The sequence below is a fragment of the Stegostoma tigrinum genome, chromosome 7 (genome assembly GCF_030684315.1).
Source record: "Stegostoma tigrinum isolate sSteTig4 chromosome 7, sSteTig4.hap1, whole genome shotgun sequence".
Classification (NCBI taxonomy): domain Eukaryota; kingdom Metazoa; phylum Chordata; class Chondrichthyes; order Orectolobiformes; family Stegostomatidae; genus Stegostoma; species Stegostoma tigrinum.
In genome coordinates this window covers 19760729-19788531 of record NC_081360.1, presented here as the reverse complement: position 1 = coordinate 19788531, position 27803 = coordinate 19760729, and the positions used below count along the sequence as shown (strand labels likewise).

Below are 27803 nucleotides of genomic sequence, written 5' to 3'. Positions count from 1 at the left end.
TCAGGTAGAGACTAGCTTTCAGCTCCAGTTTTATGAATTGATGGAAGACGGTTGAATTTGAACTTGCATCTCAGCATTATCTTGGAGCTGTAGATTACCAGTCCTGTGGGTCTACTGCAACACTGCCACCATTGAGGGGCAAGGGAGTTGGTAAAGGAAACGAAACTGATAGTTTGTTCTCCAAGGAGCTGCTTGAGTAATGAATGATTTTAGCAAAGGATGGCAGGGCTTTTTAATGATTAATTAGTCCAGCCACTGCTAGCAATGAATGATAAACTAGTTGTATGGCAGATACAGACAAATCTGCATTCCTTCGTCTTTAAGATGCAAAATAGACATGAGGGGGGAGGCAGCGTCCATGGTGGAAGAAAGTACACGGATCAGGACAAATAGGAGGAGAGGCAGCACTAGAGCAGGTTGACAGCTGAGGAAGAAAAAAAGGTAGGAATTGGAGATAATCAAACTCAATCCTCTTTGAACGGATCTGTCTGTGGCATCTCTTATTAACGTGCCATCTTTGTATTCTGCTGCAGTCTGTTCCCTACAAGTTGGCTGTTCTGTGTTGAATGACTGTCGGCTCAAGATCCCGGCCCTCGGTCTCCTCACTGTCACTAACTTGCTGTGTTTGCAGAATCACCCCTCCTGCAAAATGTCCTTTCCAGGGAATGTACAACTCCCTGAAAATGACGAGATTGTCTCCAGCTTAAAATTCAACAGTGAGCAGCCTCTCCCACATCCCGCAGAGCGATTTTAATTGATTATCCACACTTTCAAACAGGCCCAAGTTCCAGAAAAGTAAAGTGAAGAAAATTATAGTTGAAAAGAGGGAAGTGAAAAGCCCAGGACTGAATCACAGTCACTTCATTAGTGCTGGCTGCGCTCATTCCTCAAATTATCTACCAAGTCCGGAAGTCAACTCCACACTAAACATGGTGGGAGGCTGTAAACTGCAGTGCAAGCCAGTGGAATTCTGCTCAGGGAGACCAGCAAGGTTGCCATGGTAACAAACATTTCCACAGCTGCTATACCATATTCTGCTCGCACTGCATCTGGACTGGGGTTTTGTTCTGCTATTTTCTTTGAGTGGTATGATTTCAATGTCTGAGGTGGTGTATGCACTTCCAATCATGGTGATAGACTGCCCTCAGGTGGTAATTCTGCTCATTGCTCCTCCAACTTCCACACAAACTGTTCTGCTGTATATTTGTGCAGTTGGGAGGCTCTGCTTTGGCTAAAGTGAGTGAGAACCTAAGAAAAAAGAGAATCCTAATGGTAAATGAGACGCGAGAAGCAGCTGAGCAGTGTAACACAAAGATTACTTCAAACCAGGTAGTGCCTGAAACAGAATGTTTAAAAACAAAGGTCCTTCTGGTGGAGGTGTTAAGATTCAAAAGGAGGTTATAACAAGTAGCATGAGAGCACTTAACCTGAATGCTAGTAGCATTTGAAACAAGTTAAGTGAGTTCGCTGCACAAATCATCGCGAATGGGTACGATTTAGTGTCCATTACAGAGACATGGTTGCCGGCTGGTTAAATATTCAGGGGTATCAGACTGTTGGAAAGGGAGGTGGTATAGCTCTGATATTTAAGGATGACATCAGGCTGTAGTGAGAGAGAATACAGGTTCTACGTAGGGAAAGGTTAAATCAATATGGGTGGAAATTAGAAATTGTAAGGCAAAGAAGTCACTATTAGGCGTTAGTCTACAGACCACCAAATACCGATATCAGAGTGCTGCGGACATTAATAAAAAAAGAAATAACTGAGGTAGGTAAAAATGGTACAGCAGTTATCATGGGGGATTTTAATCTACATATTGTTCTGTCAAACCAAGTTGGTCAAGGCAGCTATGAGGAGGAGTTCATAGAATGTATCTGTGATAGTTTCCTCGAACAGTATGTAATGGCATTTACAAGGGAGTAACTTATCGTAAATCTGGTCCTGTGGTAGTGAGACAGGAATAGTTAATGATCCGTTAGTTAGAGAATCCACGCAGAGGGGAGCGATCACAGTTCGGTTGAATTTAAAGCACAGACACAGGGTGGGAATGTAAAATCCAATACCAGTGCCTTGTGCTTAAATAAAGGAGGGTACAATGGGATGAGGGAGGAGTTGGCTAAAGTAGACTGGGAGTGAAGACCATACGATGGGGCAACGTAGGAACAGTGGAGGACTTTCAAAGCGATTCTTCACAGTGCTCAGTAAAAATATATACCAATGAAAAGGGAAGACTGTAGGAAAAGGGGTAATCAGCCATGGGATAACTAAGGAAATATGGGGAGGGGGGGTGTTGGGGTATCAAATTGAAAGCTAATGCATAAAAGAGTGGCAAAGATTAATGGGAAACTAGAGGATTGCGGAACCTTTAACAGGTTGACAAAGCCACAAGAAAAGCCATTAAAAAAGGTAAAATAGACTATGAAGGTGAACTAGCTCAGAAAATAAAAACAGCAAATGTTTCTACAAATATATAAAACAAAAAATAAGTGGCTAAGTTAAATATTGATCCTTCAGGGGATGAGAAAGGAGATTTAATAATAAGAAATGAGGAAATGGCTGAGGCATTGAACAGGTGTTTTGTGTCGGTCTTCACAATAGAAGTCACAAATAACTTGCCAACAATTGATGTCAAGGAAGCTACGGTCGGTAAAGATCTAGAACCCGTGGGCACAGCCTTAGAATTAGACGGGGTCAATTTAGAATGGAAATGAGGAGACATTTCTTCAGCCAGAGAGTGGTGGGCCTGTGGAATTCATTGCCATGGAGCGCAGTGGAGACCGGGACGTTAAATGTCTTCAAGGCAGAGATTGATAAATTCTTAATCTCACAAGGAATTAAGGGCTGCGGGGAGAGTGTGGGTAAGTGGAGTTGAAATGCCCATCAACCATGATTAAATGGTGGGGTGGACTCGATGGGCCGAACGGCCTTACTTCCACTCCTATGTCTTATCATCACTAAAAAGGTAGTATTGGGTAAGCTGATGGGGCTAACGGTAGATAAACCTCGTGGCCCTGATGGAATGCATCCAAGGTGCTAAAAGAGAGGATGAGGGAAATAGCAAATACACTCGTGCTAATTTATGAAAATTCGCTACACTGTGGTGGTCCTGACAGACTGGAAAATAGCAGATGTGATGCTACTGTTTAAGAAGGGAGGTAGACAAAAAGTGGATAACTGTAGGCCAGAGATAGTAGGAACTGCCGATGCTGGAGAATCTGAGATAACAAGGTGTAGAGCTGGATGAACACAGCAGGCCAAGCGGCATCAGAGGAGCAGGAAAACTGATGTTTTGAGCCTAGGCCCTTCTTCAGAAATGGGGGAGCGGAAGGGGGCTCTGAAATAAATAGAGGGGGGTGAGCGGTGATGGAAGGTGGAAAGAGGAGCAGATAGGTGGGAGAGAAGATGGACAGGCCAAGGAGGCGGGGATGGGGTGCGGGTTGGGAGATTTTGAAGCTCGTAAAGTCCACGTTGAAACCATTGAGTTGTAGCGTTCCAAGGCAGAATATGAGGTGTTGTTCCTGCAGTTTCCAGGCAGCATTGTTGTGATACTGGAGGAGGCCCAGGATGGACATGTTGCCCAGGGAAATGGGAAGGGGAGTTGAAGTCGTTCGCAACTGGCAGGTATTGTCATTTGTCGCAAACTGACCTTAGGTGCTTCACAAAGCAGTCTCCGAGCTTCCGTTTGGTCTCCCCGAAGTCGAGGAGGTCACATCGGGAATAGTGGACACGATAGACCATGTTAGCAAGTGTGCAGGTGAACATCTGTTTAATATGGAAGGTTTTTATGGGGCCTGGGATTGAGGTGAGGTGCGAGGTGTAGGGGCAGGTGTAGCACCTCCTGCGTTTGCAGGGAACGGTGCCGGGGTGGTGGGGCTAGTGGGGAGTGTGGAGTGGACGAGGGAGTCGCAGAGAGAGTGGTCCCTCCAGAAGGCAGATAAAAGTGGAGAGGGAAATACTTGTGAAAATGCTTGAATCTATCATTGAGGAAGAAATAGTGAGAAATCTGGATAGAAATTGTCCCATAAAGTGATGCAGTATGGTTTCATGAAAGGCAGGTCATGTTTACTGGAATTCTTTGAGGGACATTACGAACGTGGTGACAACAGGAAATCAGTGGATGTAGTATATTTGGGATTTCCAGAAGGCATTCAACAGGGTGCCATACAAAAGGCTTCTGCATGAGGGAAAGGCGCAGTGTTGTGTTACAGGTAATGTATTAGCATGGGTAGAAGATTGGTTAACTAACAGAAAGTAAAGAGTTGGGGTAAACGGGTGTTTTTCTGGTTGGCAATCAGTGGCTAGTGGTGTGCCTCAGGGTTCAATGTTGGGACTGCAATTGTTTACAAACTACATAGGTGATCTGAAATTGGGGGCCAAATGTCTTGTGAAAAAGTGCGCAGATGACACTAAGATGAGTGCCAGAGCGGAGTGTGCAGAGGACACTGAAAGTCTGCAGAGGGCTATGGATAGGTTAAGTGAGTGGGCAAGGAGCTGGAAGATGGTGTACAATGTTGGTAATTGTGAAGTCATCCTTTTGCTGTTATTCCCACCAAAATGGACTATTACTTAAATGGTGAAAAATTGCAGCATGCTGCTGTGCAGAGGGATGTGGCTTCACTGTGCCTGAATCACAAAAAGTTGGTTTGGAGGCGCAGCAGGTAATTGAGGAGGTAAATGGAGCATTGTCCTTCATTGGTAGGTTATGTTGCAGCTATATAGGGTGCTGGTGAGGCCATACCTGGAGTACTGTGAACAGTTTTGGTCTCCTTACTTGAAAGGATATACTGGCACTGGAGTGGGTGCAGAGGAAGTTCAGTTGGTTGATTCTGGAGTTCAGAGGTTTGGCTTTGGAGAAATGGTGTCGACTGGAGTTTAGAAGAAGGGGGAGTGTGATCTTGCAGAAACATAAAATTATGAAAGGGAATAGATAAGAAAGAAGGGAGGTTGTTTGGTGGGTGAGATGACAACAAGAGGGACAAGCAGATTCAGGACTGAGTTGAGGAGGAACTTTCTTCACCCAAAGGGTTGTGAATCTGTGGAATTCCTTGCCCAGCAAAGCAGTTGAGGCCACCTCATTGAATATTCTTAAGGCAAAGAAAGATAGATTTTTGAACCATTAAGGTTATGGTGAGCAGGTGCGTAAGTGGAGCTGAGTCCATAAAAATATCAGCCATGGCCTAATCCTGCTATTTCTAATGTTCTTGTACTTGAGGTTTTTATAATCTTTAACCATGTCAAAGGCTGTAGAGAGGTTGGCATAAAGGCTAGTTTACCATGGTCACAATGAGATTAGTTGTCCTTTTGTGACTTGATAGATTTCCATCATTGCCCCAGGATTGAAAGGGATCAACGTGGAGGTTTGAATGTGGAATTGTGGAAAGATGGACATGGATTTGGGAAGTTTGAAGACGGTGGAGCTGAAGAACAATGAGTGAGAATGGAGCGGAGGTGGATGTTAACTGCAGCTTTCAGTTGCTAGTAAGGGATGTGTAGAGTATCTGGAAAGCAAATAGTTCATAAGATCAGTGAACGATTTGGTGATCAGTAGTTTAGTGGGCACAAGGGCAAGTGAGCAGGAGATGGGTTAAATCTACTGCATGGGCAAAATCATTTCATACATACACATGGTAGTTTAGAAAGATGGGGGGGTGGTTTACAGAGTGATGAAATCTAACATCAATATGCTTCGAAATAGTTTGTGGCAAAATATATTTTAATAGAATTTTTTTATTTTACAGAGCTTGGCAAATAACAGCAGCATCTACAACAGTGTGACACAGGCACAGATTCCACTGCAAAAAAAAAACCATAGTACATTCTCACCAGAGGTTAACAAGTGCACAAAGCTGATAGAACTCACTCTTGAAACAGAGTCTCTCAAACTCTCCTGTAGCTGGCAAGGTTAACCTTGTTACCAGCTACTGGGACATTAAACAAGTGGACAAGGTCCACTGCAGTTCAGGTTTCCATTCTGAACTTCACATCAGGCACGTGCCACTGGAGTCTGGGGTTTTCCTCACTCCTGGAATTTTGGAGCTGCTGGTTATCTATCCTCTGAAGTCTCATGCTTCTGTCTAGGTTTCCTTGTCCTCCATTTCAAGGAAGTCAGCCAATGTTGCCGTGTCAACAGGAATGAGGAGATACTCAACACCATCAGCACCCTGGCAGATGTAAAGATCAATGGATATGTTAGGTATTGATCCACTCAAGCAACCCAGTCTGTCTGCTTCCCATGATTTCCGACAGTAAGCCACGGCTCCTCCACAAGCACCATGAAATGTGCTCTCATTTACCCCCCATAAAATTAACATGCTCATTGCTACTCCTACCTCAGTCAGAACTCATGCAGACCATAGTTGGGGCTATGAGAACAAGAACAGACTAGACCCCCTCAAAATATTTTAAGGTGGTAGCCTGGACCCTAACCTTTTCTTATTTTAAAGCCAAATGTAACACTGTCTGTTCCATATGCAATATGACTGGTCAAACTACTTGACGTTAAATAAAACACTTTGTATTTACAGTGTTTAAATAAAATCAGAGGAGTTTAGAGTAACAATGCTATTGGAAAATTTAACAAAATCATAGACACAGTAACTACTATTACTAATTAACTGTTGCAATATAGTGACATCCCATGAACACACCCCTTGGCGAAAAGGAAAATTCAGACACAGATTCTCACATGCAGTTCTCCGATCTAGGAGGGAAGAAAAAAAAAAGAGAAAATTCAGAGAGAGTAGCAGCCAGGAGACATTCAATGAAGTTTCCAACTCTGTTAAGGCCTCTTCTGATGCTGCTGATAAACGAAAACTGAGAAATCCTAATGAGAGCTGGCTACACCCATTCAGGCTGTTAAAACAAAAACCCAAAGCCTCCCAAGCGGTGCTAACTAGACAGCTCGCCTCGCTATCTTAAATTCTCTTCAAAAAACAAAAACCATGACAAAATGACTTCTTACTGTGACAGCATCGTCACAGCTGGAATCCTGCTACTGATCACTGGTTAGAGGCAGTGTACATTAATGAGTCCCTCACTTTTCTCTCCAATTCCTCTTTCCTCCACGCAGATCTCCCAGGTCCGTGCATGGCAGTGACTTCCAAACCTGATCAGCACGTGCAGACTTTCAGTGCGCAGCTTAGAGGGAGAAACCGCTCAGGGCTGTGGTGCTCACCACAGGGCTGAGGGTCACTCTCTGGCTGAAGGGTGTAGTCTGGGTGAACTGCGCCTCACCTTTTTATTCCTGATGAGCTTGTGATCCCGGAACTCGGTGAGTTGCGCCCGCAGGGTGAGATTACTGTTCACCAGGAAGGCATCACGACATCGATGGTAGAAATCCTGAAAGGATAAACCTAAGGATGAAAGGAGAAAAGATTGGAATTAGTGACCATAAAGCCATTGCAGTAAACTCACGTGACTAATAATCCAGAGGCCCAGGCTAATGCTCAGAAAACCTAAGTTTGATTCTCACCGTTAGAGCGGTAGACTTTTATCAATAAAATGTGGAACTGAAAGCTTGTCGTTGTAAAGTTGACCATGCTGTCGGTAAAAACCCATCTGACTTACTAGTGTCCATTTAAGGAAGGGAATCTGGCATCCTTACTTCATCTGGGCTAGAACAGACTCCAGATCAAGACACGTACCAGCGTGGGTATTATCCCGTGCGGGCAATCGCTTGGGACCGGCAGCAAGTGCCTGAGGTTAAGACACGCCTTGCCCCTCCACAGAACACGAGCCTGTGCTCGCCGTGTGAAACGCTGACCACCCATCACCACCCCCAACCATTCCCCCCTACCTGTTTCTACGCACTACCCCACCCTTACCTGGATAGGACGAGTTATCCTTGTTCTCCAACTGAAACTGAGCCAAGAGTTTAAATATTCCTCTGCAGCACAACAAATAAAAAAGGATGTGTCAGAACATAAGCATCAGGAGGAGCAGGCTTCTTCAGCCCACTCTATCACTCAGTAAGATCTCAGCTGGTATGATTGTGACATTAATTGCCCTCTCCTGCCTGCCTTGTGCAATCCTACATTCCTCTGTAGATCAAAAGTCCAATCCAAGTAAATAACTCAATAAATGACTCATCATCCACTGTTCTCCAGGGAAGAAAATACACTAACTAATCTCAAAAGAACAAATTCATGCTCACGTCAGTGTCAAATGAGAGACCCCTAATTTTTAAGCTATATCATCTTATTCTGGTCTACTCTACAAGCAAAGAAAACCCCTCAGCATTCAGAGATAACAAGGTGTAGAGCTGGATGAACACAGCAGGCTGAGCAGGAAAGCTTGACGTTTCGGGTCGGGACCCTTCTTCTGAAAAACCTTCCCGCTCCTCTGATGCTGCTTGGCCTGCTGTGTTCATCCAGCTTCATGCCTCGTCATCTCAGATTCTCCAGCGTCGGCAGTTCCTACTATCTCTCAGCATTCACCCTGTTAAGGCCCCTCAGGATATTTTTATGTTTCATTACGATCACCCCTCAATTATTCTGAACTTGAATGACCACAGGCCCAACCTTTCGTCCTCAGAAAGGCTCAAACACCAGGACAAGGCCTGAGGACTGAGGGGGGAGAAACTTTCTTCACTAAATGAGTAGTGAATCTGAAATTCTGTCGCACAGAAAGCTGTGGAGGCCATGTCACTGAATACATTCAGGAAAGAAACTGATAGAGTTTTAAATTCTAAGAGGCATCGGGCATAGAAGGAGAAAGTGGGAATAGGGCATCGAGTTAGTAGGATCATGAGTGACAGAGCAGGTTCGAAAGGCTGAATGGCCTACTATCCTTCCTAATTTCTAACTTGTGACAATCTGGACATTTCAATACTGCTACACAGTTCATATTTAAATTTCACTGGCTAGTGAAAATTGCAGACATTACCTCTGACTCTACATCCCTCCACCCACACTGACCCCTCCCCGGGTTCACTGGAGCAAAGGCTAGGTGATGCTCAGTGACATTTTTTTAAAAAAATGCGGGGGCCTGGACTGCCTTCGACTGCACTCCACCTGATTTACCATCATCACAGTGCTCGCCGCCCTGGGCCCATTACCTGGCGTTGGGAGTGAGGCTGCGCAGTACATGAATCAGTGAGCTCAGTGCCAAGGCACCTGACTGATTGACCAGCAACGAGTTCTCATACGAGGTCTCCTCTGTGTAGGATTTAAAGGTCGTCACCTCGTACCATAGCCAGTTGAAGAGACAGCTCCGTGTCTGATCCCACACTGTCAGACAGGAAATCAAAATGGCAAACGTTACATGTGCGCTCTGCAGCCCAAAGGCTCTCCAGCCCCACCCCACCTACTACCGCCTACAGACAGGGTCATGGCGCCCTGCCCCAATCATGCAGCCGAACCTCCTGCAAATTTGGTCTGGATCCCAACAGGTCTGTGGTGTTTCCTTTACTAATCTGCAGCTTCTCTTCCAATTGCTGATGGTGCTGAAAATGATGAGATTGTTTAGCAGGGACACGCCAGTGAGCTGGTTTCCCACAAGGAGCGGCAGAGAGCTGGGGTGAAGCAGTAAGTCGCATTCTCAATCCTATCCAGGCTCCTAGTCGAGATTGGGGAAAGAGTGAAACGTCGCCGCGAGCACATGCACACACACACACACGCTACAGGCACTCACTCAGAGGGGCATTCAGGTGATCAATGGAAGCCAGGAGGTGGATGCCAGGTACGGCACTGAGCTGGCCCAGTATTTGCTGGTTCCTATCCCCTCGCAGCATCTGTCCATCGATGTTGTGGATCAGAAGATAAAGATCCAGTGTGGAGTCTGGAGGGGAGAAACAGATATGAACAAACTCTCCACAAACCCACAAGATGTGACAGACAGCATCCGCTCTTCCCCCTATCCCTGCCCTACGTGAGGTGCATGCACTCCAGCACCCCGCTGGCCAACATTCCTACCCCCTCCTCACCATCAACGGGTGACCGTGACGCATGCCATAAACAGAGAAATCTCGGCAGATACAAACCCTCCTGAAATGCCCTGGTGATGTAGCTGAGCTGGTCCACAGGGTTCCGGAAGGTTCCTTCATGTCCTAAAACCTCCTCGGTTATCGAGTTCAGAATCTGCAGCACATTAATTGTTAGTTATAATTCAAGATGATGCTAACCCTTCCCTGTCCCCCACAAACAGCCCCACAATGAACCCCCTCCTGCCCAAAGCCCAACCCCCACCACCACACATACAGCCCCTTCCCTCAACATCCCCCGCCTCAACCTGGTGGTCAATTCCAGCCCCTCGATACCTTTGTCTTCTCCAGAAAGGTTCCACATTTTGACGTCAGCTTGCTCCGCCGCAAATACTCACAGATTTAAGTGTGATACTTGGGAAAAATCCATTCACTACCACGTGGACAGTTCCCTGTAGCATCTGGTGGCGGAACTCTTCCAGCAACTCCTTCTTGGAGCCCAGTCCATACAACACGAGGCTGAAGCCCAATCTATAGGGTGTGGGGGGTGTGAAGCGAGAAGTGGGGGGGAAAAAAGACAGAGAGAGAGAGAGAGAGACACAGCGAGAGATGTGAAACGGGGAAGAGAGAGAGAGAGAGAGAGAGAGATGGGCAACGGGGGAAAGAGAGAGAGAGAGAGAGAGAGAGAGAGATGGGAAACGGGGGAAAGAGAGAGAGAGAGAGAGAGAGAGAGAGAGAGATGGGAAACGGGGGAAGAGAGAGGGGGAAACGGGGAAGAGAGAGAGAGAGGAAATGGGGGAAGATAGAGAGAGAGAGAGAGAGAGAGAGATGGGAAATGGGGGGGAGAGACAGGAGAGAGAGAGAGAGAGAGAGAGAGAGAGAGAGAGAGAGACACAGCGAGAGATGGGAAACGGGGAAGAGAGAGAGAGAGAGAGAGAGAGAGATGGGAAACGGGGGAAAGAGAGAGAGAGAGAGAGATGGGAAACGGGGGAAAGAGAGAGAGAGAGAGAGAGAGAGAGAGATGGGAAACGGGGAAGAGAGAGAGAGAGAGAGAGAGGAAACAGAAGGAGGGAGAAGGGTGAAAGACAAAGAACGAGGAAAGTAGATCAACAGCTGAATTAAAGGATGACAATTGATTTTCAGATGCAGTACTCTGCTCAGAGGGCTTTGCAGGCTACAGGAAGAGAAGTAGGTCATTCAGCCTGTTGAGTCTGCCCCACCATTCGATACAATTATGGCTGACTGAACACATCAATGCCTTTTCCTCATGCCATCCCCATAACCTTGTTGCCTCGGGTGATCTATCAATCCCCTCCCTGAACACACTCAACTTACACTACCTTCTGGAATAGTGAACTGCAAAGGTTGGCAATCCTCCGTGATTGTAAAAACAAAGTTTCCACGTCTTGGGCTTCAGTCCATCCCCTCATTTTTAAAATTGAGACTCAATTCTAGACTTCACAACCAAGGGTCTACCAGCATCTAGCATGTCTATCACTTTGAATATTTCTTTTTAAAGTTTCAGTGAGATCGCCTCTCACAATACAGGCCCAATCCTGCCATCCCAGGAACAAGTCTGATGAACCTTCAGTGCATTCCTTCTATGGCAATATCAATTTGTCAGAGGGGGTGAGACCGAAACTGCACACACTGCTCCAGGTGCAAGTGAACCAAGCTCTTATACAACTGAAGCAAGATTTCACAACTACTGCACTCAAATCCTCTTCCAATAATGGCTATCATTTTGTTAGCCTTCACAATAGCTTGTGGCACCTGTATGTTAAGCCTTCAGTGATTTATTGACAAGGACACTGAGGTCTCTTTGTACATCTACACTTTGCAACCTCCCATTTAAAGAAATATTCTGCACATCTGTTTCTCCTACCCAAGTGGGTAACCTCATATTTTAACCCCACATTATTTTTCATCTGCCGTGTTCTTGACAATTCTCTACCCCCACCCAAATCCTGAAGCTGCCCAACATCTTTCTCAGAATACACACTCCTACTTAGCTTTACATTATTTGCACATTTGGAAATATTACATTTTGTTCCCAACTCCAAATCATTGATATATATTGTGAACAGCGTGGACCCAAGTACTGTTTCTTGGGGTAGCCCACCAATGCAAGAATGACCCATTTAATCCTACTGTTTTCTGTCTGTTAGCCAATTCATTAATCTATGCAAGGACATTAGATCCCATCCCATGTTCTTTAGTATTTCCAATCAGCGTCCTATGAAGGACTTTATCAAAAGCCTTCTGAAATTCTATGTATACTACCTCCATCAGCTCTCTTATATCAATTTTGTTCATATTATCTTTGAAAAACTCCAATAAGTCAATCAATGTGACTTCCTATTTGCAAATCCATGCCAACTATGCTCATTCAGGTCATTATCAGCCAGCTGTCTATTTATCCCATCCCCTGTAACAGTATCTATCGTTTCCCCCACAACTGATGCAAGGCTAACAGCTCTGTGGTTCCTGTAGTTCTCTGTCACTCCATTAAATTGTAAGGTGACATTTGCTACCTTCCGATGCACTGGAATCTTTCCAAAAATCTATAAAATTTTAGAAAATAATCACCAATGCACAATCTCTATTGCCACCTCCTTCAACACTCTGGGATATCCCAATCAGGTCCTAGAAATTTATTGGTTTTTAACTCCATTAATTTCTTTGGTACAATCTTCTTGCTCAAGTCAACTTCCTTCAACTCTTCATCCTCATTGTCATTTAGCTCTATAGTTCTGAGAAATTTCTAGTATCTTCCTCAGATGAAAGGAAACTCAAAGTAATCATTTAGGTTTTTGGCCTTTTCTTGGGTTCCCTCTATAAATTCTTCTGACTCTGCCTGAAAATTCTTTTTACATACATCTACAGAAGCTTTTACAGCCTGTTTTATGATTTTCGCTAGATTCCATTCATATTCTATTTTCTCTTTCTTTATCAGTTTCTTGGTCCTTATTTGTCGTATTTCATAAACCTCTCAATCCTCAGACTTATCACTGTTTCTGGCAACTTTATAGGCCTTTTCTTTTAATCTTATACAATGCCAGACATCCTGTTAAACCACGATTCACTGACTTTTTTTGAGTTTTTATACTTTGAAGGACTGTATAGTGGTTTTTTTAAGTCACATAATAGTTCTTTAAAAGCTATCCATTGCCTAGGTACTGTCGTGCTTTTTAATGGAACTCCCCAACCCATTTCAGCCAAGTTGTACCTGACACTCACTGTGTTTGCAGCATCCATTTGCGAAAGAGCTTCTCGTGTTCCTTGTTGAGCTGCCTGAGCTCTGGAGCAAAGGGCACACTGTCGTCACTCAGCAGCCTCTCTAACGTCTCCTGAATCAGGATGGGAAGCGAACAAGTGAGTTTTCAGGATATTGGCCAGGACAGCGGCAGTGAGGTGAGAAATACACTAAAAACTTTCCAACACAGCTTCCCCTGCACATAAAGCAGGACTGTGGGGAGTTCCCACAGCCGAAAGACAGCACTAAATATGAACAGAAATTCAAGTCATTGCAGATTTCAACACAGGAACGGGAGATTTTTTAAAATTGGCTGGCCAACAGAAGACAGCGAGTGGTAGTAGAAGGAAAATATTCTGCCTGGAAGTCAGTGGTGAGTGGAGTTCCACAGGGCTCTGTCCTTGGGCCTCTACTGTTTGTAATTTTTATTAATGACTTGGACGAGGGAATTGAAGGATGGGTCAGCAAGTTTGCAGACGACACAAAGGTCGGAGGTGTCGTTGACAGTGTGGAGGGCTGTTGTAGGCTGCAGCGGGACATTGACAGGATGCAGAGATGGGCTGAGAGGTGGCAGATGGAGTTCAACCTGGATAAATGCGAGGTGATGCATTTTGGAAGGTCGAATTTGAAAGCTGATTACAGGATTAAGGATAGGATTCTTGGCAGCGTGGAGGAACAGAGGGATCTTGGTGTGTAGATACATAGATCCCTTAAAATGGCCACCCAAGTGGACAGGGTTGTTAAGAAAGCATATGGTGTTTTGGCTTTCATTAACAGGCGGATTGAGTTTAAGAGTCGTGAGATCTTGTTGCAGCTCTATAAAACTTTGGTTAGACCGCACTTGGAATACTGCGTCCAGTTCTGGGCGCCCTATTATAGGAAAGATGTGGATGCTTTGGAGAGGGTTCAGAGGAGGTTTACCAGGATGCTGCCTGGACTGGAGGGCTTATCTTATGAAGAGAGGTTGACTGAGCTCGGTCTCTTTTCATTGGAGAAAAGGAGGAGGAGAGGGGACCTAATTGAGGTATACAAGATAATGAGAGGCATAGATAGAGTTGATAGCCAGAGACTATTTCCCAGGGCAGAAATGGCTAGCACGAGGGGTCATAGTTTTAAGCTGGGTGGTGGAAAGTATAGAGGGGATGTCAGAGGCAGGTTCTTTACGCAGAGAGTTGAGAGAGCATGGAATGCGTTGCCAGCAGCAATTGTGGAAGCAAGGTCATTGGGGTCATTTAAGAGACTGCTGGACATGTATATGGTCACAGAAATTTGAGGGTGCATACATGAGGATCAATGGTCGGCACAACATTGTGGGCTGAAGGGCCTGTTCTGTGCTGTACTGTTCTATGTTCTATGTTCTAAAAGATCATTGTGATATTGAATTTTACTTTGTATTGTAACTGCTGTCCCAATATCTCAATTCCGTAACCCTCAACGCCCTTCCCAAACAATGATCAATCAGTCTTGGTCCCAACAACACATACCTGGTCCAGTTTTGGGGTCTGCAACTTCTGTAACGTGCGATCAGATGTCAGAACCTTTGAACTACTGTGGGCTTCAAAGTAGAGCTCAACATGGCTTGGCTTAAAGAGAAGGAGAAACATCAGCAACGTCCAGTAACCCAGGGACTGTGTTAGAGAGTGAATCAATCAGTACAGTGACTGCCCACAGATAATTCATCAAGACTGGAGTCAGAATGGCTGAAGCAACGTGCTGTTTTTCCAAATAAAAAATGGAAACCCATACAGATTTAAAATCAAGAGCAATCTGCTCACCATCTTCAGCGGGGGGGTGGGGGGGGGGGGGGGGGGAAGAGAGAGAGACGGGGACTGATACTAGCTTCAGTAAGATAATATCAGAGGCCTGTGTTAATATCAAGTAAGGTCTGGCAGGGATACTCAAGGCCAAGCGGAAGCTGGGAACAAAAAATGATTTAACATTAATAGAGGGTAATGGGGTGAGAACCTGGTTGTGTGTAGATATAAGGAACAAGCATTCAGTGGTATTGGGAATTTTGAGAATTGGAATAAACGAAGCAAACTAAAGTAAAGAACAGTATATGCCCAAATTATGTTTAACGAACTCCTAATCACCAATATCTCAATCATCTTCAACTTGGGTCTGTGCTCACAGGTCTGCCCTGAGCACGATTGGGCCTGGATCAGGGCCAGTCTCTGGGCATGGTCCTGAAGTGGAACTTGGACCACACCCTGGGTCGGCACCTGGGCCAAGACTTATAATGGAACCGGAGCCTGGACTTAGCGTCAGCTGGACACTGGGTCAAAACTCTTATTACACACAAAGCAGAGCTTACCGGGGCCAGCTTCCTGGATTTCTTGACTGCAGTTTTGCCCAGAGTTGGAGAGGGCGTTACTGCTTCCGGCATCAGTCTGGGATTGGAGACCCCTCTCGGGGAACTCTCCTCTCCTCCCTCCGAATCCAATGAGGAGTCATCACTCTCACTGCCGCTACTCAGGTCGGCCAGATCTGGTGAAAGCAATCAACAGCTTCAGTCAGTACAAAAGGGGAAATGAACCTGCCTGCTCAGGTCTAAAGACAGCCCCTGCCCCCAACTCCCAATCCTGACACAGGCACATTCCCAACTCTTTCTACCACTGGGCATGGCCCATGTCATGCCTGGACCAGATATGGCCCCTATTCAGAGATAATGGGAACTGCAGATGCTGGAGAATCCAAGATAACAAAGTGTGAAGCTGGATGAACACAAGTTAAAGGGGCGGTGATGGAACCAGTAAAGGTGAGTGTAGGTGGGGGATAGGTCAGTTGGGAGGACGGACAGGTCAAGGGGATGGGATGAGGTTAGTAGGTAGGAAATGGAGGTGCGGCTTGAGGTGGGAGGAGGGGATAGGTGAGAGGAAGAACAGGTTAGGGAGGCGGGGACAAGCTGGGCTGGTTTTGGGATGCAGTGGGGGGGAGGGGATGAACTGGGCTGGTTTTGGGATGCAGTGGGGGGAGGGGATGAACTGGGCTGGTTTTGGGATGCAGTGGGGGGGAGGGGATGAACTGGGCTGGTTTAGGGATGCAGTGGGGGAAGGGGAGATTTTGAAGCTGGTGAAGTCCACATTGATACCATTGGGCTGCAGGGTTCCCAAGCGGAATATGAGTTGCTGTTCCTGCAACCTCCGGTTGGCATCATTGTGGCAGTGCAGGAGGCCCATGATGGACATGTCATCTAAAGAATGGGAGGGGGAGGGGGAGGGGGAGGGGGGGGGGGGTTGAAATGGTTCGCGACTGGGAGGTGCAGTTGATTATTGCGAACCGAGCGGAGGTGTTCTGCAAAGCGGTCCCCAAGCCTCCGCTTGGTTTCCCCAATGTAGAGGAAGCCACACCGGGTAGAATGGATACAATATACCACATTGGCAGATGTGCAGGTGAACCTCTGCTTAATATGGAAAGTCATCTTGGGGCCTGGGATGGGGGTGAGGGAGGAGGTGTGGGGGCAAGTGTGGCACTTCCTGCGGTTGCAGGGTCAAGTGCTTCTTCCTGTCCCGCAGGCCCGACCAGTCCCCCTCCACTGACACTCTCATCCGCCTAGCTGAACTCGTCCTCATCCTCAACAACTTCTCTTTCGATTCCTCCCACTTCCTACAGACAAAGGGAGTGGCCATGGGTACCTGCATGGGCCCAAGCTATGCCTACCTCTTTGTAGGTTATGTGGAACAATCCCTCTTCCACACCTATGCTGGCCCTAAACCCCACCTCTTCCTCCGTTACATTGATGACTGTATCGGCGCCGCCCCTTGCTCCCCAGAGGAATTCGAAGAGTTCATCCACTTCAACACGTTCCACCCCAACCTTAAGTTCACCTGGGCCATCTCCAACACATCCCTCACCTTCCGGGACCTCTCTGTCTCCATCTCAGGCAACCACCTAGAAACCAATATCCATTTCAAGCCCACCGAGTCCCACAGCTACCTAGAATACACCTCCTCTCACCCACCTTGCTACAAGAATTCCATCCCCTATTCCCAATCCCTTCTCCTCCACTGCATTTGCTCCCAGGATGAGGCAATCCACTCCCGTACATCTCAGACGTCCTCATTCTTCAAGGACTGCAACATCCCCTCTGCAGTGGTCGAGAACACCCTCTACTGTCTCCCGCATTTCCCACAACTCATCCCTCACACCCCGTCCCCGCAATAACCACCAAAAGAGAATCCCCCTCGTCCTCACGTACCACCCCACCAATCTCCGGATCCAACACATCATCCTCTGCCATAGGCAACCCGACCCCACCACCAAAGACATTTTTCCATCACCACCCTTGTCTGCTTTCCGGAGAGACCACTCTCTCCATGACTCCCTTGTCCACTCCAACCCCACCACACCCGGCACTTTCCCCTGTAACTGTTGGAAGTGCTACACTTGCCCTCACACCTCCTCCCTCACCCCATCCCAGGCCCCAAGATGACTTTCCACATCAAGCAGATGTTCACCTGCACATCTGTCAATGTGGTATACTGTATCCACTGTACCCGGTGTGGCCTCCTCTACATTGGGGAAACTGCTGAGATGCTTGGGGATCACTTTGCAGAACACCTATGCTCGGTTTGCAATAAACAACTGCACCTCTCAGTCACGAACTATTTCAACACCCCCTCCCATTCCTCAGACAACATCTCCATCCTGGGCCACAACAATGCACAACAAAGGTTGCAGGAACAGCAACCCATATTCCGCTTGGGAACCCTGCAGCCCAATGGTATCAATGTGGACTTCACAAGCTTCAAAATCTCCCCTTCCTCCACCGCCCCACCTCCCCACTGCATCCCAAAACCAGCCCAGCTTGTCCCCATCTCCCTAACCTGTTCTTCCTCTCACCTATCCCCTCCTCCCACCTCAAGCCGCACCTCCATTTCCTACCTACTAACCTCATCCCGCCCCTTTGACCTGTCCATCCTCCCCGGACTGACCTATCCCCTCCCTACCTCCCCACCTACACTCACTCTCAAAACTTGCTACTCACCTTTACTGGCTCCATTCCAACCTCTTTAACTTGCCTGTCTCCTCTCCACCTATCTTCTCCTCTATCCATCTTTGACCCGCCTCCCCCCTCTCCCTATTTATTTCAGAACCCTCTCCCCCTCCCCCTTTTCTGATGAAGGGTCTAGGCCCGAAACATCAGCTTTTGTGCTCCTAAAGATGCTGCTTGGCCTGCTGTGTTCATCCAGCTCCACACTTTGTTATCTTGGCCCCTAATCACGTGTGACCTCCACAAGAACTGGACACAGTGCTCCACACCACCCTGTCCCCCAACAACTGGACACAGCCACTATTCCCACCAATGGAATTGGACACAACCCCTCCCCAATGTGCCGATATGGGGGAGCAGGTTTTAGTCACTGAGAACTGTCGCGTTTGTATTCTGTTTCATGCTGGAGGATCCCTTCCATTCAACCTTTCAATATTACACCCCTGCTCTGTGCCACCACACTTACCGGTCAGCCTTTTCCTCAGTCTGTGAGGCGTTGTTGATACAAACTTCCTCTTGCTCTGTGGACCAAAAAGCTCAGTTTAGAATGCAGACAAACGGTTGACCTGCAAGAACAGTCTCGCACCTTGGCACATACCCAGTTCTGGATTGGATACCGGTCAGCTCTCAGCCCAAAATGTGCAGAGACACGAAATCAATCACACCTCGGTCAATCTAGAATCTAGAGCCGGTCTGTGCCAATCTTACCAACTGCATGTACAGATTTCCCCTTCTTTCTGTGATAATCAGTGAAACTCTCATAGCCAAGGATAGGTCCAGGGTCCTGGGGACAGTGGCTAAGGGCAGATGCAAAGTTTAGGAACAAAGTAAAGCTCCGTCTAGACTGTCCCCTCCCAAATAAGGGACTCAGTGACACAAAGCAAAGGTCCCGCCAGGGAGGTAATCTGTGACGTTCAGCAAAAGTACTTCCCAGGAAGAAGGATTCGAGGAGAGGAATAACCCAACCATGGTTAACCAAGGAAGTTAAGGAGAGTATTAAGTTGAAAGAAAATGCACAAGTCAGTCATAAACCCAAGGACCGGGATAAATTCAGAATCCAGCAAAAAAAAAAAAGAGTACTAGGGTCACAGATCACTGAAACAAACCCTTCGGTCCAAATCGTCCATGCCGACCACGTTTCCCAAACTAGACTAGTTCCACGTGCCTGCATTTGGCCCATACACCCCCAAACCTTTCCTAATCATGTGCCTGTCTAAACATCTTCCAAGTATTGTAACTGTACCTGCACCTATCACTTCCTCTGGCACTTCATTCCGCACACGAACCACCCTCCTTGCGAAAAAGTCACCCCGCAGATGCTTTTCAATCTTTCTCCTCTCACCTTAAAAGTTCACTCCCAAATTTTGAACTTGCCCACCCTAGGGAAAAGACCTATGATATTCGTCTCATCTACGCACTTCAAGATTTTATAAACCTCTGAAAGGTCATCTCTCAACCTTCTCTGCTCCGTTGAAAAAAGTTTCAGCCTATCCTGAGAACTCAAACCCTCCAGTCCCAGCCTCATCCCGATAAATCTTTTCTGAACCCTCTTCAATTTAATAATATATATTTCCGATAGCGGTGCGACTAGAACAGCACTGAGTACTCCAAAAGAGGTCTCACCAACATCCTGTACAACCTCAAAATGACACCCCATGTACTCCTATACTTTAAAAGGTCTGAGCAATGAAGTCAAGCATGTTAAATGCCTTAACCATCCTGTATCCTTGGGATGCAACTTTCAAGGAACCATGTACCTGAACCTCTAGGTATCTCTGTTATACAACACTATCCAAGGCCCGATCATTGACTGTGTAAGTCCTGCCCTCATTTGTTTTACCAAAATGCAACACTGCACGTTTATCCGAATTAAACTCATCTGCCACCCTTCAGCCCATTGTCCCAACTGATCAAGATCCCTTTGTAATCTTAGATAATTAGATAATTCTTATTCCTTACTGTTGACCATACCACCAATTTTGATGTCATCTGCAAACTTAAGAACCAGCCCTCCTATACTCTCACCCAAATCATTCATATAAATGACAAACAAAAGTGGACCCAGTACCAATCCCTGTGGAACACCGCTGGTTACAGGCCTCCACAAGGAAAACCTTCCACCACCACCCTCTAGCTCTTTCCGTCAAGCCAATTTTGTAAGAATTGGCAAGCTCTTCCTGAGTCCCATGTGACCTAACTTTACCAATTTATCTACCACATCGAACCATGTCAAAGACTTTAGTCAAGTCCGTGCAAACAAAGTCTAACATTCTACCCTCATCTATCTTTTGGATCAGTCAGAGTTATAGAGCATGGAAACAGACCCTTTGGTCCAAGCAGCCCATGCCAACCATGATCTCAAACTAAATTAGTTCCACCTGTCTGCGCCTGGCCTATAATCACCATACCCGCCAATTCATGTACCTATCCAATTGTGTTTTCCCACATGTGCCACTTCCTCTGGAAGTTCATTCCACACATGAATGACTCTGCGTGAAAACATCATTGATCAAACTCAAATATTCAAATCCTAATGTGCTCTATGCAGCATTTTAAATGATTGATCTCTGTACTAGTGCACATAGTATACGTAGATGAAGGCTGACTGTTTAACGTTGGATGTCCTATTACGGTCTGAAAAAGCTTTCCATGGATAAATTATTGAATCAAGTTTGAGAGACACGATTTCCCATGCACAAAGCCACACTGGCTATCCCCAATCAATCCTTGCATCCCCAAATGCACGTAAATCCTATCTCCAGAATCCCATCCAACAACTTACCCACCCCTTCACCTTACAACCTTTCTTAAGTAAAGGCACAGCATTAGCCACCCTCCAGTGTGCTCCGGTACCTCACACGTGGCTGTAGATGATACAAAAATCTCTGCTAGGGGCCCTGCAATTTCTTCCCTAACTTCCCACAATGCTCTGGGATACACTTGAGATATATCCACCTTCATTCTTTTTTCAGACTTCCAGCGCTGCCTCTGCTGTAATGTGGACTGTTTTCAAGACTGTTTTCAATATTTATTTCCCTGAGTTCACTGGCCTCCATTTCTTCCAAAGTAAAAACTGACACGAAATATTAATTCTGTATCTCTCCCACCTCCGGTGCTTCCACACATAAACAGCCCCGTTGACCTTTAAGATCTGTAGAATTGCACTCCTTAATTCTGAGACTATGCCCTCTGATCCTAGATCCTCCCACAAAGGGGAAACATCTTCTCAGCATTTACCCTGTCAAGCTACTTAAGAATCCAATTTGTTTCATAGTGATCATCTCTCATTCTCCCAATTCACTCTGTAGTTGCCCTTTTGCTCTTAACGTACTTGGAGAATGTCTTTGGATTATCCTTAACCAACAACGCTATGACTATCCCCTCTTTACCCTCCTGATTTCCGTCTTAAGAATATCCCTACAGCCCTTATACTCTTCACTTAAAAAGATAATAAAGAGAAATAAAATAAACGATGACAGCAAATGTAAAAAACAGATAATATGTGCTTTTTTGAACATATAAATAAGAGGTCAATGTAGAGATAAGCCCATTTGAAGATGAATCTGGAAAGGTAGTTATGGGGAACAAGGAAATAGCAGAGGAGTTAGACAGATATTTCGCAACAGTTTTTATGGTTATATTTCAAACATCCCGTAAACACCAAAGAATACGGGTGGAGGAACTAAGTACCATCACCAGCAAAGTAGTATTAAACAAACTCACGGGGCTAAAGGAAGATTGGACCCCTGGCCCTGATGGTTTGCATCCTAGGATCCTAAAAGGAGGTAGCTACAGAGATAGTGGATGAATTGGTTGCAATTTTCCATAAATACTTTGATTCTGGAGAACCACCAGAAGATTGGGAAAATGTGGCACTCCTATTCAAAAAGGGAGGCAAAAAGTGGGTAACTATAGCCCATTTGGCCTAACATCCATTGTTGAAAAAGTATTGGAATCAATTACTAAGAAAGTAATAACAGAACATTTGTAAAATCATAATCTAATCAAGCACAGTCAGCAGGGCCTTGTGAATGGGAAACCATGTTTGACTAATTTAGAGTTTTGAGAAGAAGTCTCAGCTAGAGTGGATAGAAGGGAGCCAGTAGATGTGTTGTATTTGGACTTCCAAAAGGCTTTCAACAAGGCACCTCACAAAAGATTAAGTCGTAAGAGTCCATGGTGTTGGAGGTAGTATGTTGGCACGGATACAGAACTGGCTCATGGGCAGGGAATGGTGAATGGGAATAAGGGTTTCTTTTACAGTTTGGCAACCTGTAAGAAGTGGGGTTGTGCAGAGATCAGTGCTGGGGCTGCAAGCAACTGTAATATATAACAATGACTTGGAGAATAAAAGCGAATGTACTGTAGCCTGTTTTCAGATGACAAAAATGGGTGGAAAGGTAGGTTGCAAAAAGGATACAGTCGGTTTACGGAGAGATGTTGATAGGTTAAGTAAATGGGCAAAAGTTTGCCAAATGGAGTATAATCTGGGAAAACGTGAAATCATTCATTTTGAAGGAAGACCAGAAGAACAGAATGTTGATTAAATGGAGAAAAACTGCGGAAAACTTCAACTCAAAGGGACTCGGGGGGTACACGTGCATGAAACACAGAAAACTAGCACATAGTTGCAGCTGGTAATCAAGAAGGCTAATGGCATATTAGCCCTTATTGCACGGGGATTGGAGTGTAAGTGTACAGAAACCTTAGTGCAACTGTACAAGGTGCTGGTGAGATCATATCTGGAGTACTGACAGCAGTTTTGGTTCCCTTATTTAAGAAAAGATATTAACTCATTGAAGGCCGTTCAGAAAAGGTTCACTAGGATTATCCCTGGTAGAATCCAAAGGGTTGTCTCATAAGCAAGGGTTAAACAGGTTGAGACTTCTCTCTCTGGAATTTAGAAGATGATGATCAGAGGATTAGATAGGGAGGACAGTGAGAGTCTTTTGCTGAGTATGATGACTTCAGCTTGTACACGGGGGCATAGCTACAAATTGAGAGATTTAAGACAGATGTCAGAGGCAGGTTCTTTACTCAGAGAGTGGTAAGGGCGTGGAACTGCCTGCCAGTGTAGTTAACTCAGCCACATTAGGGGCATTTAAACAGTCTTTGGATAAGCATATGGATAATGATGGGATAGTGTAGGGAGAGGGGCTTAGATTAGTTCACAGGTCAGCGCAACATTGAGGGGGGCCTGTTCTGTGCTGTATTGTTCAATGAATGAGAGATGATCACTTTGAAACAAATTGGATTCTTAAATAGCTTGACAGGGTAAATGCTGAGAAGATGTTTCCCCTTATGGGAGGATCTAGGATCAGAGGGAACAGTCTCAGAATTAAGGAGTGCAATTTAAGACTGAGATGGGGAGGAATTTTTTTTCACTCAGAGGGTTGAACATCTTTCGTACTTCTTGCCACAGACACCTTTGAGGGACAGAGTCCTGTGTATACTGAAAGCTGAGATGGATAGATTCTTGATCAGTAGGGGAATCACGGGTTATGGAAAAAGGATAGGAAAGTAGATGTGAACAGTGTCAGATCAGCCATGATCTTGTTAAATGGTGGAGCTGGCTGAAGGGGCCAAATGGTCTACTCCTGTTCCTATAACCTACAGTCTTATTGTCCATGCTCTGTTCTTCAAAAACTCCCATGGATGATACATGGGTCAGAGTTGGATGTCTGCTGATTGCAAGGTGCCAGGATTGATCCTGTGAACCCGCCTGGTTTATTACTCTTTAACCTCAGGGCAGAGAGTAAATGGATGATCTGCTTCATCCTTACCTTAGATGGGGTCTTGCACTGGTTTGATTGTCCTGCAAAAACAACAAAACAAATTCCTTCAACATCACACAATCACAAAAGGCTGGGAAGAAGCAGCTCCCATCAGATGTCTGAAACAAGACTATGCTGTGATTGGGTGATGGCCCACAGAGCCTCAGCGTGGCTTCATTCCCATTAAGCAACTTCTTGGCAAATCAGAGACCATCCAATCTCACATTCAGCATAGTTGCTGTGGTGTCTCAGCTGGGAGGGAGCAACTGGGGCTAAAACTGATCTCAGTGCACTGAGTCAGGACAGATATAAAAGAGCCAACACCAGCCCGTGGTTGGGCACTGGATCACAGTCCTGTGATCCTGAAGGCAGATGGGTGCTATGGCATTGGCAGTACCCATTCCAGCAAAGGAATAGTTTATTACAATGCAGACACTTCCCTAGTTACAGGATCAGTACAGGCAGCTTGCTTCCTTTTGTGATGTTTGCTTGGATCTGAGGGCTTACCGTTATCCTTGATCTGATCTGCTGTCAGCTGCTGGTCAGGTAAACAGAACGTTACACTTTTTCTCGGAGTCTGGGCCAGTTCGGAGGCTGAGAGTCAAAACAGGATAAAGTAAACATTTTAAATATCAATGGTCTCATCTGCCATGCAACCTCCAGGGAGAGTAGTCGTTCCTGTCCCCAGCAGCCCCCAACAACGCCCTCAGCCCAGCCATCCTCTCCCAGGACACACGCACGCACAACCCCAGAATTGTGTGCTTGATGAGGCTGTGTAGAGTGAGCTTAGCTCTGTATCAAAGCCCATGCTGATTTGAAAATGTTCTCCGATAACTCTCAACGTCAAAAGATGGGAATGTCCCTTTGACACATAGACAGTTTGAGGTCAACAAAATGACACTGTTGATCTTTTGGCAATAGATTCACAGTTCAGTTAGTCAGCTGCTGCTCTGGTGATTCTCACTTCACAGCTCTCCCTGTACCTATGAACAGCACCCCACACCCACCCAAAATCATGAACCGCAGTCACTGCACCTGCATCGGGTCTCTACAGCTACATAAGTGCATCGCCGCCTCCTGTTTCTGAGGCCCACGTCGCTACCTACGAACCACATTTCTCACTTCGTCTCCAAACGCTGCACAGTTACCCATCCCTAACAAGACGCGGTCCCCAAAACTCACCGAGCTTTGCCATCTTGTCTGCTCTTTTGGCGGTTTGAAAGGTGAAAAGATCTCGGCCAGCTGCAGACACCCCATCATTCAAGTCACCATGGCAACCTGCAACTACAAGGACAGTTCGAGTTGCTAAAGCAATTGCACCATCTTCACAACCGCAGCAGCAGCACAACTGTGCAATTTCAGCTCGAGGCTCCCGACGTTTATATCAAATTGTGGAGCTTCCTTACTCCACAAGTGAATACCTGGGGCCTGACACTCCAGTAATAGGTTCTGGACCTGGTCTTGTTTCACAACCTTGAGTATCAGCATCTTTTTTTTTGATGCAGAAGATATAAATGTGTATAGGAGAATGTAGTATCACCTGAGAGAGATCCAGGGTTAGGCATACCTTGAGTAATCACAGAGACACCATTGGCTACACTCTCTTAGCAAGATAGAGTACGGCCTGCAGTATAGCCAGTACCTGAGTCACCTGCTCCAAGCACCTCCACGTAATCACGCTCATTAAAGACTTCCAAACTCTCCTGAGACTGCTCTGTCTTCTCCCATTTCTGGGAAGCCCGCTTCACGCTTAGCAATGTCCCAGGCACATTGTTCTTCTGATTAATTCCTGTAAAGTAAGTCATCGTGAAACCCATTAAAACAGTAGGATGCCAGAAATCATTTTCCAACAAAATGTTTCAGTCAGTCCTCAGGTGGTTGAAAGGATCAGGGAAGAACAATATGCAGAAGAGTATAAAAACCGAAGGAACTGCAGGTGCTGTAAATCAGGAACAAAAACAGAGGTTGCTGGAAAAGCTCAGCAGGTCTGGCAGCACTGGTGGAGGAGAAAACAGAGTGAATGCTTCGGGTCGGGTAACCCTTCCTCAGAACTCGGGTCACTGGACCCGAAACGTTAACTTTGGTTTCTCCTCCACAGATGCTGCCAGACCTGCTGAGCTTTTCCAGCATCTTTTTTTTTGATGCAGAAGATATAAATGTGTATAGAACATGGTATCACTTGAGAGAGATCCAGGCTTAGGCATACCTTAACAAGGTATTGGAGAGTGGGAAAGGATTTAATACAGAGGGGAGTTGGGGGAGGAATCTTTGCAGGGGTGTGGGTTGACATTTTGGGGTAGGATTTGGAGAAAAGGCAGGGGTGTGGGTTGAGATTCTGGGGTAAGATTTGGAGGGAAAGCAGGGGTGTGGGTTGAGATTCTGCGGTAGGATTTGGGGGGGAAGGCAGGGGGTGTGGGATGAGATTCTGGGGTAGGATTTGGGGGGGAAGGCAGGGGGTGTGGGATGAGATTCTGGGGTAGGATTTGGGGGGGAAGGCAGGGGGTGTGGGATGAGATTCTGGGGTAGGATTTGGGGGGGAAGGCAGGGGGTGTGGGATGAGATTCTGGGGTAGGATTTGGGGGGGAAGGCAGGGGATGTGGGATGAGATTCTGGGGTAGGATTTGGGGGGGAAGGCAGGGGGTGTGGGATGAGATTCTGGGGTAGGATTTGGGGGGGAAGGCAGGGGGTGTGGGATGAGATTCTGGGGTAGGATTTGGGGGGGAAGGCAGGGGGTGTGGGATGAGATTCTGGGGTAGGATTTGGGGGGGAAGGCAGGGGGTGTGGGATGAGATTCTGGGGTAGGATTTGGGGGTGTGGGATGAGATTCTGGGGTAGGATTTGGGGGGGGGAAGGCAGGGGGTGTGGGATGAGATTCTGGGGTAGGATTTGGGGGGGGAAGGCAGGGGGTGTGGGATGAGATTCTGGGGTAGGATTTGGGGGGGAAGGCAGGGGGTGTGGGATGAGATTCTGGGGTAGGATTTGGGGGTGTGGGATGAGATTCTGGGGTAGGATTTGGGGGGGGGGAAGGCAGGGGGTGTGGGATGAGATTCTGGGGTAGGATTTGGGGGGGGAAGGCAGGGGGTGTGGGATGAGATTCTGGGGTAGGATTTGGGGGGGGAAGGCAGGGGGTGTGGGTGAGATTCTGGGGAAGGATTTGGGGGGGAAGGCAGGGGGTGTGGGATGAGATTCTGGGGAAGGATTTGGGGGGGGAAGGCAGGGGGTGTGGGATGAGATTCTGGGGAAGGATTTGGGGGGGGAAGGCAGGGGGTGTGGGATGAGATTCTGGGGTAGGATTTGGGGGGGGAAGGCAGGGGGTGTGGGATGAGATTCTGGGGAAGGACTTAGGGGGAAGGCGGGGGGGAGGGGAAAATGATGGGGGGGGAGGGTACAAATTTTTGGAAAGATCCCCCAGTCTTCCCTCCTTCTCTAACGCCTGCTTCCCCGTATCTCTCCCGGGGCTCACCGGACAGTTTCTCGATGATGTGCTCCGCCACCTCCTCATCGCCAATGAAACGCACATCCCCGACCTTCATCGTTCAACCGCCAAGCCACTAACCGCGGGCCAAAGGTCAACAGCAACCAATCCGCATCCGGTAACGCATCGTCCAATCACAGCCCGGATCCAAACAACCAATCACGGAGGGCCGACCCGGAAAGGGGCGTGGTTTACCGCTGTGGGGGCGTTGTTAAAAGTGGGCGGGGTTGCTGGAAGGGTGGGGCCAGGGAGCGGAGTGAGACCGATCAGAAGAAAATGCTGGCAATATGCAGCAGACCAGGCAGCTTCTGTGAAAACAGTTAATGTTTCCGGCCCACTTGATAAATGTGAAATCATAGAGGGTTTGATAAGGGCTGGTCTGTGC

At 46.7% G+C, this 27803-nt stretch overlaps 1 protein-coding gene across 2 annotated transcripts; it reads right to left on the bottom strand.

Annotated features, from left to right (window-relative positions):
- Positions 1-5707: 5707 nt before the first annotated feature.
- On the bottom strand, positions 5708-27517 carry orc2 (origin recognition complex, subunit 2). Of its 2 annotated transcripts, XM_059647088.1 has the most exons (16): positions 27407-27517; positions 25586-25732; positions 25126-25227; positions 24451-24537; positions 23953-23984; positions 18636-18690; positions 15491-15663; positions 14661-14759; positions 13161-13270; positions 10319-10451; positions 9981-10077; positions 9632-9778; positions 9057-9228; positions 7825-7886; positions 7235-7353; positions 5708-6162 (listed from the first exon to the last, which is right to left on the bottom strand). In XM_059647088.1, the coding sequence occupies exons 1-16, from the start codon at positions 27474-27476 to the stop codon at positions 6076-6078; spliced, it is 1692 nt and encodes a 563-aa protein (XP_059503071.1). In that variant the 5' UTR covers positions 27477-27517; the 3' UTR covers positions 5708-6075. The 2 variants fall into 2 exon arrangements, with proteins under 2 accessions (XP_059503071.1, XP_059503072.1); XM_059647089.1 differs by lacking the exon at positions 27407-27517 and having other exon boundaries at positions 25586-25760.
- Positions 27518-27803: the final 286 nt, after the last annotated feature.